Raw genomic sequence first — 17,969 nt, 5'->3', positions numbered from 1 at the left:
CCTTATGAAGACCCTCAGCATCAATGATGTATCCCAAATATTCAGCAGAGGGCTGGAAGAATTCACACTTGTGTTTGCGGACTTGTAGGCCATACTCTTCCAGTCTTTGTAGGGTAACCTCTAATTTCTTTAAGTGATCCTCTTCATTCCTTCCAGTGACCAGGATGTCATCCAGATAGCACTGAACTCCTGGCAAGCCACACAAGATCTGGTCCATAGCCCTGTGGAACAGGGCGGGAGCAGACATTAAGGGTAGGCGACAGTATAGATAAAGGCCCTTATGAGTCACAATAGTCAACAGCTCTTGGGACTTTTCATCGATATGCATCTGTAAATACGCTTGACTCAGATCCATCTTACTGAAGTTTTGTCACCCAGCCAGGCCCACGAAGAGGTCATCAATGCGGGGAAGCGGGTATTGCTCTGCACACAGAACTGTTTTGACAGTGACCTTAAAATCACCACAAATCCGCAGGGAGCCATCTTTCCTCACTATTGGAATGATAGGAGTGACCGATGGACTATGGATAACTGGTATTAGGACTCCATTGGTGATCAGGCACTCCAAGTCCGCTTCAACTTTTGTCCTGATGGCATGTGGCACAGTTCAGGCTTTCAGATATTTTGGTTGACTGTCAGGTTTCATGTTCAGTGTGACAGTGATTCCCTTCATACTTCCCAGATCCTCTCCAAAAACAGTAGCATGTTTCCTTAGTATAGCGGTCAGACTGGTTTCTTCTTTTGTCCTTCAGTGCACTTCTGCCCAGTTCAGCTGAATCTTCCCAAGCCAGGACCTACCCATTCAGGCTGGGTAACTACCTCTCATCACAAATATTGGCAATTTAGCAGCCTGTCCTTTGAGCTCCACCTTAACATCAATACTGGCCAACATGGGCACAGCTTCTCCCGTATACGTCTTCAGAACAGCTTTTGTTGCCTTAAACGGAAAATGCTGTAGCTTTTCTTTATACACAGTCTTAGAGACAAGCGAGAGGGCTGCCCCGGTGTCCAGTTCCTTGCGTATAGGTTTGCCATCCAACAATGGGGTTACCCAGTATTCATGTGAGCCCACTGCCAAAGACAAAACGTGGAGTGGCTCTTCTTCTTGCGATGAGGTGTCACCTTGGTCATTCTGGGTCTGCTCTAGGGTATACGTGTTCCTCTTTTTGGTCAGCCAGATCACAGCCCCTTTTTCTTTTGTTTACAGGCACACTCAATGTGTCCTTTTTTTCCCACAGTGTCGACACACCAGGTCCTTACACCAGCTTTGTGATGCCTTGTGACCCGGCTTACCACAGTGGCAACATTCCTGACTCTGCACAGTTTTGTGGGAAGGTTCTTGTGACATTTTATGCACCCTAGGGGATGCACCACTGGATTGCGCCTCCTTTGTAGCCAGTTCCATGGAGACGCAACATCCACAGCCTTTGGTAAGGGAAGCTGAGCCTCTGTCAATAGGTTCTTCCGTATAGCTTCACTGTGCAGGCCACACACTAATCTGTCACGCAGGGCATCATTTAATATCTCCTTAAATTCACGGTGTTTTGCTAGCCTTTTTACAGTTGCTACAAATTATACAACTGTTTCCTCTTCTTTTTGACGTCTTTTGTGGAACCTCTATCCTTCAGGAATTACCAGTGGTTTGGAGGAAAAATGGGACCCCAGGATTTCCGCAATGTCACTGTAAAATTTGGTCTCAGGCTTAACAGGGTGTAGTAAGCTGCGTAGCAGGAGTAGGTATTAGCTCCCACAACACTTAAGAATATTGGCATCTTCTTCTCTGCTGTAATGTCATTTGCAAGAACAAAAAGCTCAAAATGCTCAGTATACACATGCCCCTGCACTACATTCTCCTCCAAAGGTTCCAGTGGCCCTTTAAGTGTAGCCATGGTTTTAGTTTCATATTTCAAAGTCAGTGCCAACAAGCCAGCACTGTTAGTGCTAACAAGCCAGTTCTCACCCCCTTTCAACAGCTAAAAGATTTTGGTAGGTTTTTTTGTTTGTTTGCCTTGACTTCTACTTCCTTCTGTGGCTGGGGCAGCACAGGGATCCCATTCTCGTCACCACTTTGTTGTATCCTTGGCGGCAGCACTTTAGGAAGGAATCACTTGAGACGCAGAGAGCGGTGAGCCATGAAAGCAGCCATTTATTTTCCACACACTGAACTAACCAAACCAGCCCAAACTGGCTGGGCTATCCCCTAATAGTCTAACTCAGTTGCCATAGGAACAACAAGGAGCTATTAGGATGACAACGAAACACACAACAAGCCAGAAGAGTTGAAGGCAGCAGTGCTGAAGCAGAGCTGGGGAGCTGCAGCTGGAGCAGACCAGAACCGGGAGCTGGATCCGCACAAACAAGCTGCACCAACGGGGAGCCACGGCTGAGCTAGAGTAGGGAGCTGCGGGGACAGAGCCAGGATAGTGGATGCCGGCAACTAGTAACAAGGTAGCCGATCACAATGAGCAGCTGGGGAGAGCAAGTTGGGGCCATGGACAGAGGGCCTAGCACAGGGAGATGTCACCAGACCGGAGGGCCCTGAAGACTGGACTCAGGAGAGAGGACGTCAATCTGATGTAGGGCCAATTGCTGGGGAGAAGGGTCCTGCCACCTAGAGCCTGAGGGTGTGTGGCCACTGCAAAAGCTAGTGTCTGACTTGGCAGTATCACCACAGAACAACGAGAAGCTGGCAGGGGGCCGGGGACGTGTGATTCAAAACCATCCTCTGAGGTGTCCATAACCTCTCTTTGCCAGAAACTGGAAAGGAGAAACGGGGGATGGATGACTTGATGATTAGCTCTTCTGTTCATTTCCTTTGAATCACCTGGCATTGGCCACTGTCAGAGGGCTAGATAGTTCTTATGTTCTTCTAAAGAGCAAATTGTTAGGTGGTTCCTTTTTCCGAGGTTTTCCTTTCCGCTCTGGAATCACGCCATGATAGGAAAATATTTCCTGATCCTCTTCCTGTTGGGAATATTTAGGTTATCCGTATGTAACTCTTCTTCCAGGTGGAGCCAGCAGCAACCAGGGCCAGGTTCAATATCTAGGAGTTCCTTTCTATTGACACAATACAGAACCGGCTCAAGCCCCCACCCAATTACCTTGGAAATGTACACACCACACCTAGGCACCTCTGAGAGGCAATACTTCCCCACTCTAGACAACTAACTTTTAATAAAAGGAGGGAAGTAACGAGCTATTAATTTGGGTACCGCCCGCAAACATTGGTCCTAAGCAAAAACCCTGAGTAAAAGACATCCCTGGTCACCAGCCTGGTCACCAGCCGCTCCTGCCAGCCCCCTGCTTGCTGCTCCTGCCGGCCACCTGCTCACTACTCTCGCCGTGCCTCTCCACAAATCCCCCTGCTGGTTGCTCATCATGCCTCTCCACTGCTGGGCTGCTGCCACTCATTTCATAGAATCATAGAATCATAGAATCATAGAATATAAGGGTTGGAAGGGACCCCAGAAGGTCATCTAGTCCAACCCCCTGCTCAAAGCAGGACCAATTCCCAGTTAAATCATCCCAGCCAGGGCTTTGTCAAGCCTGACCTTAAAAACCTCTAAGGAAGGAGATTCTACCACCTCCCTAGGTAACGCATTCCAGTGTTTCACCACCCTCATAGTGAAAAAGTTTTTCCTAATATCCAATCTAAACCTCCCCCACTGTAACTTGAGACCATTACTCCTCGTTCTGTCATCTGATACCATTGAGAACAGTCTAGAGCCATCCTCTTTGGAACCCCCTTTCAGGTAGTTGAAAACAGCTATCAAATCCCCCCTCATTCTTCTCTTCTGCAGGCTAAACAATCCCAGCTCCCTCAGCCTCTCCTCATAACTCATATGTTCCAGACCCCTAATCATTTTTGTTGCCCTTCGCTGGACTCTCTCCAATTTATCCACATCCTTCTTGAAGTGTGGGGCCCAAAACTGGACACAGTACTCCAGATGAGGCCTCACCAATGTCGAATAGAGGGGAACGATCACGTCCCTCGATCTGCTCGCTATGCCCCTACTTATACATCCCAAAATGCCATTGGCCTTCTTGGCAACAAGGGCACACTGCTGACTCATATCCAGCTTCTCGTCCACTGTCACCCCTAGGTCCTTTTCCGCAGAACTGCTGCCTAGCCATTCGGTCCCTAGTCTGTAGCTGTGCATTGGGTTCTTCCGTCCTAAGTGCAGGACCCTGCACTTATCCTTATTGAACCTCATCAGATTTCTTTCACCTCCCTGCCTCACCAACCAGTTGAATTTCAATCACCTTCTGCTGCCACCTGCCTCTCTGATGTGACCTCTGCACATCAGTGTTGTAGCAGTTTCCAACTCTTTGCAGGCAGGGAAGAAACACTGTCCCATCTCAAGTGATTTCAGCTTTCAGTGATTTCAGCTCTTAGCAGCCAGGGCAGAAACACAGTCATACCACAACTGCTGTTAGCTCAGATTGAGCATTTCATGTAACAAAGAGGCTCCTAATGAAGCCTATTTAGCTCTTTCTTTGAACAGTGGGAGAAACAGATTTAATCAGTCCAGGGAGGACCCAATGGAACTGTTTTCAGCTTCTTCATTGGAATGCCTGTCCCCACCCCTCATACATTCACAGGGCTCTGATATTCAAGCTTCTGGCTTAACAAGGTTCTTTCAACTGAGCATGCCCCCTCCTTTGGAACAACGTAATTGCAGTACTGATGTCCTGTATTCCTACAATAATTACAACATTGGCAACCATATTTCAATACCGCTGCATCCAGCACTAAGGTGATTTCAACGCAACACCAGACGAAGTTGATCACTCTGACACCGCTGTAGCTGCTGAATATGTAAGCAGAGCATGAGTAAACTGTATTCACACAAACATTCTGTGACAGGGCAAGGCCAGATGGCTATAGGAAAGTAGTGGGAGACAGATATATTAGCCAAAGGTTAAACAAATCCCTGTTACCAGCAGAAGAAAATGGCAGCTGCTCCAGGTCTATTAAGACATCTGGGGCCAATGAAGAGCTTTCAAGAAGGCAGGGAGGACAGCTAGGTTGATTGGGACACCTGAAGTCAAGCAGGGACTGGCTGAAAGTAGTTAAAAGCCTCCCAGTTAGTCATGTGGGGGCACGTATCAGGAGCTGTAGGAGGAAGCCACGCTGCTGGGGAAACTGAGCAGTACAAACCATATCAGGCACAAGGAAGGAGACCCTGAGGTATGGATGAAGAAGATATTGAGGAAGTGGGGGCCACTTCCTACCACCTCCCTGCGAATGCCCCAAGGTCTCTGTCTGGGGTAAAGCAGCAGGAAGATTGTCTGCTCACCCCAAGGCACCTTTTGGTGGTGGCATGTAACAAGGTCTGACTCCTTTCTTCTCTGGCAGATACTGCCTCTTCCTGTGGTGTGGCCCAACCTCCGATAGCCAGCTCAGTCCCAGGGCTCTCCCCTGCTGGGATAGTCCAAAGAGCAAATAAAGGGGATCAGTCAAGTCCAGCATTCATATGAGAGATTAGTGCTTCCCTCTCAGGCTGTCCTTGCAGCAGGCTCTCCCTTCCCTCATGGAAGGATCTTGGGGCAGTTGTTCAGGGGGAGATTCTGCCTTCCCTCAGATCCTCTCCCCTGCTGCTGCCTGTAGCAGGTCTGCTCTGCTTCCTGGTCTTTTGCAAAATGAGCTGCTCCCCTGCCTTTTTGCCCGTCTCAAGCACTTCTCTTCAGACTTGATTTCTCTTCCCCATTTTCCTGATAATTTACTTTCAGAACGTTTGGCTTCTTTTAAGTGAATTTGAAATGAAGCTACAAGTTTGGTGGTTTTGAGAAGTAATCCTGCTGCTTTGGATAGCTCTGTGTTTTGTCTGTTTTGTATAGGTGTTTGTCTTTAGATTGTAGCAGTTTTGAATCAGTATTTAACATTTCCAGAATCTTTCTTCGGAGCAAAATGAGAAGAACAAAATGAAGATCGAACCTTAATAATGGAGGCTCATAAAATTCATCGGCATTTTTGCTCAGGAGAATTATTTTTCTGGGTGGCTCCATTGTGTCTAAATACTGAATGTGAGAGGAAGGATTCAGAGTAGCAGCTGTGTTAGTCTGTATCCACAAAATAAATGTGTTAATCTCTAAGGTGCCACAAGTACTCTCGTTCTCTTTTTGAGAGGAAGGAGCGTTTCATACTGGTTGTTGATCAATTGTGTGGACAATTGCTTGACCAAGCTTTCATTTCTTAACATTTGTTCAAGAGGCCAAATAAACCATGTCAGGTTTCGTGCTCTAACCCCATAATAAAATACCACAGGGAAAAGCTATTATATGTTTAAAGGTTCAGGTTCACCACTGCGGCGCCTCATCCTGGTCATTGGGAATTAGCTCCTCGAGCCGTGGGATGTTACTGCCTTACCACTGGCCCCCGTGTCTCTCCCAGGACCCGGTGCCCCTTTCTCTGGGGTGCTGCCCCCCTGGCAGTACCCCCCCACTCTCAGGTTCTGGGTTTCTCCAACCAGGGGAACCCCCAGCCTCTAACCCCACCTCACCTCAGTCTGGGCTACTGCAAGTCCCCACTTAGCCCCTTGTATCGGGGGCAGACTGTAGCGTACATGCCACTCATCAGCAGCCAGGGGATTTAGGACCTGCTGCCTCCGCCTACACATGGGCTGCCCCTCTGCAACCCTGCACCTATTTCACTGGCATCCTGAGGCTTTCCAATTCAAAGCTCCCAGCTCCTCTGGCCCTTCCCCAGCCCTCCTCCAATCTCGGAGTCCGGCTTGGCACCTTGCAGCCAGGCCCTTCTCCCTCTACAGGCAGAGGGAGACTGACCGGATTCCTGGCTCACAACCTCTTATAGGGGCCAGCTGGGCCTGATGGAGCTTGCCACAGCTGCGGCTGCTGCCTTCATCAGCCTGGGTTTTCCCCCACAGCCCCAGCCCTCTCCCCGGCATGGCCTCAGCCCTGTCAGGGCCGGAGTGGGGAACCACCCCACTACCGCAGAGAGAGGTCAGTCTGTTAAGGCTGCCCGGCTATCTGGGGCTCTCCCTCCACCTCTCCGGCCACCCTGGGCTCTTGCTGCTGGCTGGAGATCTCTCCTTCCCTGGAGGACTACTGCTGCTGCTGCCACTGCTGCCAAATGAGGAGGGGGGCCTGCCGGCCTGCCGGCCTGCCCCCACCCCCCATCACCTCTGAAGGAAGAAGTCAGGACCCCACTCCTGCCCCTGTGAGGGGTCCTTCCTGCCTGGCTGCCAGGGTTGTTGGAGCTGGTGCTGCTGCGTTTGTCATGGGGAGCTGCTGGCGCCTGGCGCCGGAAGAGGACTGACAGGACTATCGGCTGCTGGGGGAGCGCACGGAGACTCTGGGGACCACTGTGGAGGGGGCCACTGAGAACTGAGTGATTCTCGAGCTGCGCTTTTGTGGTGGGGGACCTGACTGTGTTTGTGGGGACATAGGGGGTGTGGCATGGAGCCTACCCCTGTGCCATCTGTGTCCCTACCGCGACCCACACCACCACCATTGCCCCCTCCACTACCCCCACCAGCCACAAACCATCTACCTCAAGCTCCTGCCTCCAGGACTCAGTGGCTTGCCTGGCCTGCCATGCCCGTTTCCACCATTTGGGCCCCTTGGTTCCCTTGCCCCACCCCCAGCCTGGCTGCTCCCTTTCCTTTGCAGCCCCCCCTTGCCCTGATTGGCCCTCCCTTTGTGTACCCATGCCCCCTCCCATGTGCTTGTGGGTCCCTCTCCCGTTTTGGTTGATCACTGCACCCCCCTTCCCTCCCCTAGAGCAGCTAGAGGAGCTGGACATCCATCCTAGGTTGGTGACTGACCCCTCAAGTCCCTGATAGCCCCCCTATATGCCCCCCCCCCGTATTGGTGCCCTCCTCCCCTGCCTGTGTAAGGGGACTGTTGCCCCCTTACTAACATTCAGTGGGGGTGTTTTAGTGGCCAGCTCCCAGTACTAAAAAGGGGAAAGGGTCAATGGGGAATCAGGACCCTGAGACTGACAGCCCCCAGGAAGAATAGGGAGAGGCCAATGCTCCATGTCAGCCTGAATGACAGGGCGAGCAGGCTAATCAGGGAGTCAGGAAGCCAGGCAGTTTCTGTCCTCACTGTGAGCTGGATTTGCCTGGGTCAGACAGAGTGGGGCCGACCTAAGGAGAAAGCAGGGGTCCCAGTTGAGCTGGGCAGAGCTGGGCCAGATCCAGAGAGAGCAGACGTGTCCTGGGAGCAGAGCTGCAGCAACCAGAGCCAGAGGGGCCAGAGAAGCATCCCAGGGAGCTGGAGGCAGAGCAGCAGCAGTCGTGCAGAGACCGAGTGGTGGAGCTGGGGCTGCAGCCGTCTGGAGTTGGGTGCGGTGAGCAGCTACGGAGGCCGAGGGGGACCCTGGGCAGTGGGCCCAGCACAGGGAGATGCCTCAGCCAAGAGGCTCCGCAGGCCAGACTTGTATCCTAACCCCGACTCGGCAGGGGCAATAATGGGAAGAAGGGTCCTACCACTGAGAGCCTGAGAGTGTGTGGCCACCACCAGAGCAAGTGTCCAACCCACAGCTTCCCTGCAGCACAGCCAGGGCCTGAGCAGGAGGCCTGGCACTCACAAGGAACAGACTGTGAACTGCCCTGATGTTCCAGAGACACTGACTGCGAAGTTCCCTGCCACAGAGCGGGGTGATGTGTTTCCTTTAACCTTTCCCATTTTTCCTTATTCTTTTTAAAATTAATTGTTGATTAAATAACTTGCATTTGCTTTAACTTGTATGTAATGGTCAGTGGGTCAGAGAAGTGCCCAGTGCAGAGAGAGTACCCTGGAGTGGGGACACCTTAGCCTCTGTCCTAGTGAACGCCGCAGAGTTGGGGGTCGAGCCCCCCAGGAATTCTGGGCCCAGCCTTGTTGGGGTTATGAGGACTCTGCCAGACAGGAGCGTGGAAGGGGAGTCCTCAAGGGCAGGGATCCTTGGGGTGGACCCTGCCCCCCCACCTGCTCTCCCAATGCTTCCTTAACCTGTACTTCAACCGAGGCTGCCGAACCACCAGCTATCGTCCCCACTGGGGCTCCAGCAGCAGCGGGCGATGGGCTGACCTGCACTGCTGCCACGTGTCTCAGCCGCTCTTATTCTGGGGTAGCTGGCCCAGCTGGCGGGAAGGGCTGGGGCAAAAAGAAAGGAAAGAGCCCTGCTAAAAATACTTGGTCGTCCATGGCAGGGGCTTCCCCCACTGCTGCGGCCCCACCATCATCTGTGGCATCCCTCCCCGCTGCTCCCTCCACCAGCATCACAGGCGTCCCCTCTCCAGCCCCCAGAGTGTATGCACAGATGGCGGCGGCCCCCCACCAACTCCTGTGTCATCTCTCCCAGCCACCACCGCTGTTGCATCCCTAGCAGCCGGGGCCCCTTCCCCACCTTAGCCAGGAAGCATGGCGTCCATTGTCTCCTAGTGCCTGCCTCACCCCACATGGATACCTATGTACGGGCATTGGCAAGGGGGGTGGGGCCCACGGCCATTGTGGTGCCCTCCAAAATGTATGGCAATGTTGTCTTCTTCCTTGCCTCAGAGGCCGCAGCCCATAGGTGGTGGAGAAGGGACTGGCAGTAGGGGGCGTGTTCGTCCCCCTGGATCCACTGGAGGACCTGGGTGCCCATGTAGTTCTGACCTTCATTCCTCCTTTCCGCCGCAATGTGGAATGCGGGTCCGCTGCTCTATCTCGGCATTTACCTTTCTGCCACGCATCGATCTACACCAGAGAACTGGCACGGTTTACAGGGCAGGGTGATGGAGCGGCTCCGGAGATGGACAGAACTACTCAGGTGCCTCTCCCTTCGAGGGAGGGTGCTGGTACTCAACCAACTAGTGTCCATGCTCTGCTACTGGCTCAACACCCTGGTCCCAGCCGCAGGCTTCCTGGCAGACCTCCAGAAGGGGATTCTGGAGTTCTTTTGGCCAGGACTGCACTGGGTCTCTGCAGGGGTCCTCCATCTGCCCCTGGAGGAGGGAAGGCAGAGTCTGAAGTGCCTACGCACTCAGGTCCAAGTCTTCCGCATCCAGGCCCTGCAGAGGCTCCTTTATGGTGCAGGTAGTCCGGTGTGGAGAGTACTGGCTCACACCTTCCTGAGCCGCTTCCGAGGGCTCCAATATGATGAGCAGCTCTTTTATATCAATCTGAGAGGTCTTCCGCGAGACCTCTCCATGCTGCCGGTCTTCTACCAGGACCTCCTCTGGACCTGAAAACTGTTCTCTGTGACCAAGTCCATGGTGGCCACTGAGGGGGCAGATCTCCTCGCGGAGCCCCTGCTACACAACCCCCAGCTCCGTGTGCAGGTGGAAGAGTCCCCCTCTTTGCGCCAGAGGTTGGTCCTGGCAGAAGTCACCAGAGTTGGAGACCTCCTGGATTACGACCGGGGAGACTGGCTGCATCCCCTGATGCTCACTCAGCGTATACGGCTCTCCAGGACTTGTACTCCTCAGCACATACTTCAGGAGGTGAGGGCCGCTTCGCCACCCACTGCTCGGGTTTACCTCGACCGGGTCCTGCATTTGGGCACGCCCTGTTCACCCACCACCACAGGCCCTCCGGACCTTTTCATCAGGCCCGTCCCCCGTGGACCCAAACAGTCCCCCGCCCCTTCTCCATGAGCCGGCTCCATGACTTGCAGCCAGTTCGTTTCCAGACCGCACCAAGGAAACACCTGTACATGCTCGTCCTCCACACCCTTTACTTCCTCACCCTCGTCTTCTGCACCGACACAAAGTGGTGGGACCTCTTGCCACCTCTAGAGAGTGAGGAGCCCCGGTGGGCCAGCCTATACTCCACCCTGGTCCTGAGGCCCACTGGGGATATCAGCTGGAGGCTCCTTCATGGGGCTGTGAGCACGGGCGTGTATTTGGAGCGGTTTACATCTATCCCGGACACCTGCCCCTTCTCCTGCGTGAGGGAGACTCTGGCACATGTTTACTTGGAGTGCGCCAGGTTGCAGCCCCTATTCCTGCTCCTCACAAATATCCTGTTACGTTTCTGGCTGCACTTTTCCCCTCACCTCCTACTCCATGCACTCCCTGTCTGTGGCCCCACAAAGTCACCGGGACCTCCTGGTCAGCCTCCTCCTGGCCCTGTCTAAAATGGCCATCTATAAAACCTGGGAGAGGATGTTGACCGATAGAGACTCCTGTGACTGTGGGGCCTCTTTCCAATCCTCTATCCGTTCACATATCTGGGCAGAGTTCCTCTGGGCAGTGTGCACTGGCTCCCTTAACGCATTTGAGGAGCAGTGGGAGCTGTCTGGGGTTCTCTGCTCGGTGTCCCCATCAGGATCCCTTCTTTAGACCCTTTGACCACACTCCTGTCCCTGTTATTTCATTAGTTGTCCCATGGAATCATTTGGTTTCCAGGTCCTGTAGATCCTCCCCTAGGGCTATGGGATGGGGGAGGGGTTCTCATGCAGTGGGCGGGCTCCCGCCTGCCCACTTCCCAGAACCCAATAGGTACAATATGATACCAGTCTCTGGGAAGCAATCTTATGCAGTGATGTTACGTTCACCTTACGCAGAAAGCGTGCTCCCCAAAGTTACGCATTTCAGATTGTATCATTTCTATGAAGAATTCACAAGTTACACATCTCTTTACCCATCACTAAAATCCAACCCATCTGTTTGTCCTAGTTCCCTAATGTAAGTGGGGAAGTATTATGGGGAACTTTCCTGGCTTTTGCATTACCACAGGGGAATTCGCTGAGGAAAGGCTATGAGTCAAAACTCACACTCCCTTTTCCCACAGGCCTGCCTGACATCAAGGACTCCCCTTCCATTCTCCTATGGTCACTTAGGATAGGAGCTAGAGTGTCCCCACTCCAGGGTACTCCCTTCACAGTGGATGATTCCTTGACCCCCTGATCACTAAATTAAGTTCAATCCAAATATAATTTATTAAACAGCAAGTGTAAGACTAATAAACCAAAAAAGGGAAAGGTTCACAGAAACAAGAATCCCTGCTCTGTGCGCATGGGGATATCACAAAGAGTCTTCTCTAGGATGCAAGGAAAGTTCATAGTCTCTTCCACTCCAAAATTGACTCCAAAAACAACTGCAAAAAGCAGAAAGAAATGGAGTACTTGTGGCACCTTAGAGACTAACCAATTTATTTGAGCATAAGCTTTCGTGAGCTACAGCTCACTTCATCGGATGCATGCTTTGTATGTATATAAAAAGATCTTCTACACTTTCCACAGTATGCATCCGATGAAGTGAGCTGTAGCTCACGAAAGCTTATGCTCAAATAAATTGGTTCGTCTCAAAGGTGCCACAAGTACTCCTTTTCTTTTTGCGAATACAGACTAACACGGCTGTTACTCTGAAACCTGCAAAAAGCAGTACATTATTTTTAATTAAAAGTGATGTCATAGTTAAATACAGCAGTCCAGTTCTCAAAAACACACCATTTCCTAACTCTCACCAGTAAGCTCTGGTACAATGGCCTCCATTGGCAGCTTTCCTGTATTTGGACTTTCCCACTGAAACATTAGCACTATCCTCCAGGATTTGTGATGGATTCAACATGGAAAAAACACGTACATTTTGTTCAGCAAATCACTGTCCATATGATACAGAATTTCAGCATTGCCTTTTTTTTCTTTTTCTCTTTGGCTATCTGAAAGTGTAACTTTTGTTTGTAAAACTGGACAAGAACAATTACCACAGAGGGACTAATGGAAAACTACTTTGCATCAAAATGCTACAGTGTCTTATGGTAGTCTTAGGGCAGGTCTACACTACATCTGGGATTGATGATCTGGGATCAATCCACCGGCGGTCGATTTAGCAGGTCTAGTGAAGACCCGCCAACTCGACAGCAGATCACTCTGCGGTTGACCCCCAAGAAAAAGAGTAACATAAGTCAATGGGAGATTTTCTCCATTGACAGCCCCCTCTCCACCTCCCCACAATGTAGAACCCGCTGTAACTTGACCTAAGGTACATCGACTTCACCTGCCTTATTCATGGAGCAGGAGTTGCATAGAGTAGGTTGACACGATGAGTAGGTTGACAGCATGGTAGTATGGACATAGCCTTAGAGTCACGGAAAGGCTAAGTATCAGGGTGTGTGGGGAGGGAGGCTGATGGGTGACAATAAAGAGGTCAAGTGATGGTCAGAGAGAGGTAACTCATCAGTGGAAAGAGCAGTGCTTAGTGATGGAGTGATAAGATGTTGGTTGGGAGGAAATTCTCAGACTGTGAATATCCACAATGCTTTGCTCAACCAAACTAGGACAGTGCACCCTTGATTAATGAGGAGATATGCTTTCCTCCTCTTGTCACACAGGTTTCAAGTCAGTGGCCCCAGGTAATCACCTTCATCAGGTGTATTTGCCTACTTTGTCATGAAGCTCTTTGGTTTTGACCCCATAAATGATAGGGTTGAGCATGGGAGGGATGAGGAGATAGAGGTCGGACAAGATGATGTAAACATGGGGAACAATGCCTTGACCCAACTGGTGTGTGAGACTGGAGAAGAGGCCAGGGGTATAATATGTCAGCATCACACAGATGTGGGCTGTGCAGGTGTTGAAAGCTTTCTGGTAGGCTTTCTTAGAGGAGATTCTGAGGACGGCCAAAACGATGCAAACATAGGGAGCGATGCCTTGACCAAATTGGTTTGTGAGACTGGAGAAGAGTCCAGGAATATAATATGTCAGCCTCTTAGAGATGTGGGTTGTGCAAGTGTTGAGGGCTTTCTGGTGGGCTTTGTTAGAGGAGATTCTCAGGATGGCCCTTTTGATCAGACCGTAGGACAGGGCAATGAGCGTCAGGTCAAACCCATTGATTACAAACATTAGCACCCAGCCGTATATCCTGGTGACTGTGAGGTCCCCACACACCACCTTCTCCACAGCTAGGTACTCGCATTGCATGTGTGGGATAATGTGGTTGGCACAGAATGGCTGCTGACTCAGGAGCAGGGGCAGAATGAAGAGAACAGCTCCTATCAAACCTACAAGCCCTAGCTTAGCTGTTTGTGTATTGCTGAGGATGGTGGCATATCTCAGAGGGTTACGTATGGCAACATAGTAATCAAAGGCCATTGTCACGAGGGTGGCTGAGTGCATAACAGAAACCGTGTGGAGGAAGAACATCTGGGTGAGGCAGCCAGCCACAGTAATGCCTTTCAAATCGAACCAAAATATGCCCAGTGCCTTTGGCATGACAAAGGTACGTGTGGCAATATCTGTAAGTGCCAGTATGCAGAGCAGAAGGTACATCAGCTTCTGCAGAGTCTGTTCCTTACCTACGACAGACAGAAGCATGACATTTCCCAACAGGCTGACAGTGTAGAATGTAAAGAAAGGGATGGAAATCCAGATGTGGGCAGCCTCCAGGCCAGGGATGCCCGTTAGGATGAAAGTTGAAGCATCAGAGTGGGTGAAGTTTAAAGCTGCCATGAGGCGGCTGATGCGTTGATATGACTCAGAAATTCTCAAGGTGCCTGTAAAGGGAGAAAAGCACAGCAAGGGGGTTACATGCTTTTTAAACAAATAATGTGGTAAATATGTTATAGTTATGAACATTCTCGGAATCTTCTTGAGTGAGGAGTGAAGAACCACCAACAATGTCACTCCCTACTTTCTATAGCTTTAGCATAAGGCGGGAACCCTTTGTTTCAAAACTTGGTTTCCAGACTAGTTTGTGGGAAAATTACAGACTCCCCAAGATGGAGTCCAGAGTTATGTGGCCTGGTCACATGGCCTTGTAGAGTCATAGCATCCATTACGTTGAGTCTGTCTGAAGCATTCCCAGGGAGGCTCACCAGGTGAGAGATCACTTTCTCTTAAGGCCTATTGTTTCCGCCAATGTCTAATTGCCCTGAATAGGCCCTTCCCAACCAGCTATCGAGACTGAAACCAAGTTCCCTAGTGGTTGTTACCCAGTTGTAACTACATTTGAAATGCAGAGAAGTAGTCAATATTCAGAGCTTCTGACAAAAATCATAAATGCATAGAAAAAGGATAATCATATTCAGAAAGTCATAACATTTCCAATGACATCTTACATAACCCATCTTGCAATGGGGTACATTGTCACAAAAATATCAATGGTTATATCTACCAATGAAATGCCTGAAGTTACACAACAACAACAACTGGAAACAAAACTGTGTAAAGCTTGTGACACCCAGATTGTAGTTGTATGGCTTGCCAGGGCAAAGAGACCCTGAAAATCCCCAAACACACTCTGTAGCAAGAAAGGTCCCAAAGCTGGCCTTGGACCAACAATCACAAAGAAAAAAATAATTTCAACAGCACTGCCCACCTGTCCACCTACATGCTGCTCTGCGACCCTCTGATGTTCCCCTCTGGTGTTATTTAGACTGGTGATCTGTTAGGTCACCCCAATCCTTTACTCTGGGAGCCAGCCTTCCTCTGCTCAGCTGTGAGAACCTCACTCCTGGCCTGTTCACACACAGTCTCTGGCATGTAAGCTGCTCCTCGGCTTGTGCAACCGAATTACACTAGACAATATCTCCAGTCCCAGACACAACCCAAGAAACCTCCCTCTTGCAGGGTCCAGCTATGCCCGCAGGACACTGCAAGCTTAAATGAGTTTGTCAATTTAACAAAGAAATTGAGATGCACCAGGCTTTTTATCACAAGGGGAGTCTCTGTCACGCTTCAAACCAAACACACTGCTTCAGGTTAGAATAAACAACAAATGTATTAACTACAAAGACGGATTTTAAGTGATATTAAGGGATAGGCAAAAAGTCAGAGTGGTTACCAAAAGAAAAGAAAACGTAAGCACACTGTCATAAATATAAAGGGAAGGGTAACCACTTTTCTGTATACAGAACTATAAAATCTTTCCTGGTCAGAGGCAAAACCCCTTCACCTGTAAAGGGTTAAGAAGCTAAGATAACCTCGCTGGCACCTGACCAAAATGATCAATGAGGAGATGTCAAGGTTCCTTCCCCACTCTGAACGCTAGGGTACAGATGTGGGGACCTGCATGAAAAACCTCCTAAGCTTATCTTTACCAGCTTAGGTCAAAACTTTCCCAAGGTACAAAATATTCCACCCTTTGTCCTTGGATTGGCCTCTACCACCACCAAACAAATACTGGTTACTTAGGAAAGAGCTGTTTGGAAACGTCTTTCCCCCCAAAATACTCCCCAAAACCTTGCACCCCACTTCCTGGACAAGGTTTGGTAAAAAGCCTCACCAATTCACCTAGGTGACTACAGACCCAAACTCTTGGATCTTAAGAACAATGAACAAACCTCCCAACACTTGCACCCCCCTTTCCTGGGAAATGTTGGATAAAAAGCCTCACCAATTTGCATAGGTGACCACAGACCCAAACCCTTGGATCTGAGAACAATGAAAAAGCATTCAGTTTTTTACAAGAAGACTTTTAATAAAAAATAGAAGTAAATAGAAGTAAAGAAATCACCTCTGTAAAAACAGGATGGTAGATACCTTACAGAGTAATTAGATTCAAAACATAGAGAACCCCTCTAGGCAAAACCTTAAGTTACAAAAAAGATACACAGACAGAAATAGTTATTCTATTCAGCACAATTCTTTTCTCAGCCATTTAAAGAAATCATAATCTAACACATACCTAGCTAGATTACTTACTAAAAGTTCTAAGACTCCATTCCTGGTCTATCCCCGGCAGAAACAGCATATAGACAGACAGAAACCCTTTGTTTCTCTCCCTCCTCCCAGCTTTTGAAAGTATCTTGTCTCCTCATTGGTCATTTTGGTCAGGTGCCATCGAGGTTACCTTTAGCTTCTTAACCCTTTACAGGTGAGAGGAGCTTTCCCCTCGCCAGGAGGGATTTCAAAGGGGTTCACCCTTCCCTTTATATTTATGACACGCCCCCCAAATCTCAGCTAGGGTGAAACACTGGCTGGGATTTCTTCCTGGAGCTCTAGGAAAAACAGAGTTAATAAGACACATGCATCTCTAAATATACTACCAAGTACATAAAGACTAACAATATTTTCTACATCTCAAGGACGATATTAACCAGTTGATTCTGGGAAACTTTCACGGGAGAGTGCATCAGCCACTTTGTTAGAAGCTCCTGAGATGTGTTGGATGTCAAAATCAAAATCTTGGAGAGCTAAACTCCACCAAAGAAGTTTTTTGTTAGTTTCTTTGATGGTGTGAAGCCACTTCAGTGTAGCATGGTCAGTTTGCAGGTGGAAACGCCGTCCCCAAACATATGGGCGTAGCTTTTCCAGAGCATAGACAATGGTGTAACATTCTTTTTCAGTGACTAACCAGTTGCTTTCCCTCTCAGACAGTTTTTTGCTGAGAAACACTACAGGGTGGAATTCTTGATCAGGTCCTTTCTGCATTAAAACTGCTCCCACACCACGCTCGGACGCATCTGTGGTTACTAGGAATGGTTTGTCAAAGTCTGGGGCCCTTAGTACAGGGTCAGACATGAGTGTCACTTTAAGCTGGTTAAAGGCCTTCTGACACTTTTCGGTCCACTGAACAGCATTTGGCTGTTTCTTTTTGGTTAGGTCTGTCAGTGGGGCGGCGATTTGGCTGTATTGCGGTACAAATCGTCTGTTATAACTGGCCAAGCCTAAGAAGGATTGAACCTGTTTCTTTGACTTTGGGACAGGCCACTTTTGGATAGCATCCACTTTGGCCTGTAGGGGGCTGATAGTTCCTTGACCCACCTGGTGTCCAAGGTAAGTCACTCTGTTTAGGCCTATTTGACACTTCTTAGCCTTAACAGTTAGTCCTGCCTCCCTTATGCGCTCAAGGACTTTTTGTAGATGTTCCAGGTGTTCTGCCCAGGAATCTGAAAAGATGGCCACATCGTCAAGGTAGGCGACTGCATAGTCTCCTAATCCGTCTAGGAGACAATCTGTAAGTCTTTGGAAGGTGGCAGGTGCATTTTGCAGCCCGAAAGGGAGGACATTAAATTCATACAGCCCGACATGTGTGGTGAAGGCTGACCTTTCCTTGGCAGATTCATCTAGCGGTACCTGCCAGTACCCCTTGGTT

The 17,969-nt window shown here is 49.8% G+C and overlaps 1 protein-coding gene across 1 annotated transcript; it reads right to left on the bottom strand.

Moving 5' to 3' along the window:
• Positions 1 to 13,300: 13,300 nt before the first annotated feature.
• On the bottom strand, positions 13,301 to 14,383 carry LOC125631962 (olfactory receptor 52P1-like). The gene has a single exon (XM_048839879.2). It carries the CDS (start codon positions 14,381 to 14,383, stop codon positions 13,301 to 13,303), a length of 1,083 nt encoding a protein of 360 aa, XP_048695836.2.
• Between the last annotated feature and the right edge of the window lie 3,586 nt (positions 14,384 to 17,969).

The sequence above is a fragment of the Caretta caretta genome, chromosome 1 (genome assembly GCF_965140235.1).
Source record: "Caretta caretta isolate rCarCar2 chromosome 1, rCarCar1.hap1, whole genome shotgun sequence".
In the NCBI taxonomy this organism is placed as follows: Eukaryota; Metazoa; Chordata; order Testudines; family Cheloniidae; genus Caretta; species Caretta caretta.
Note: the sequence above shows the minus strand (reverse complement) of the source record. Positions and strands in the feature narration are given on the sequence as shown.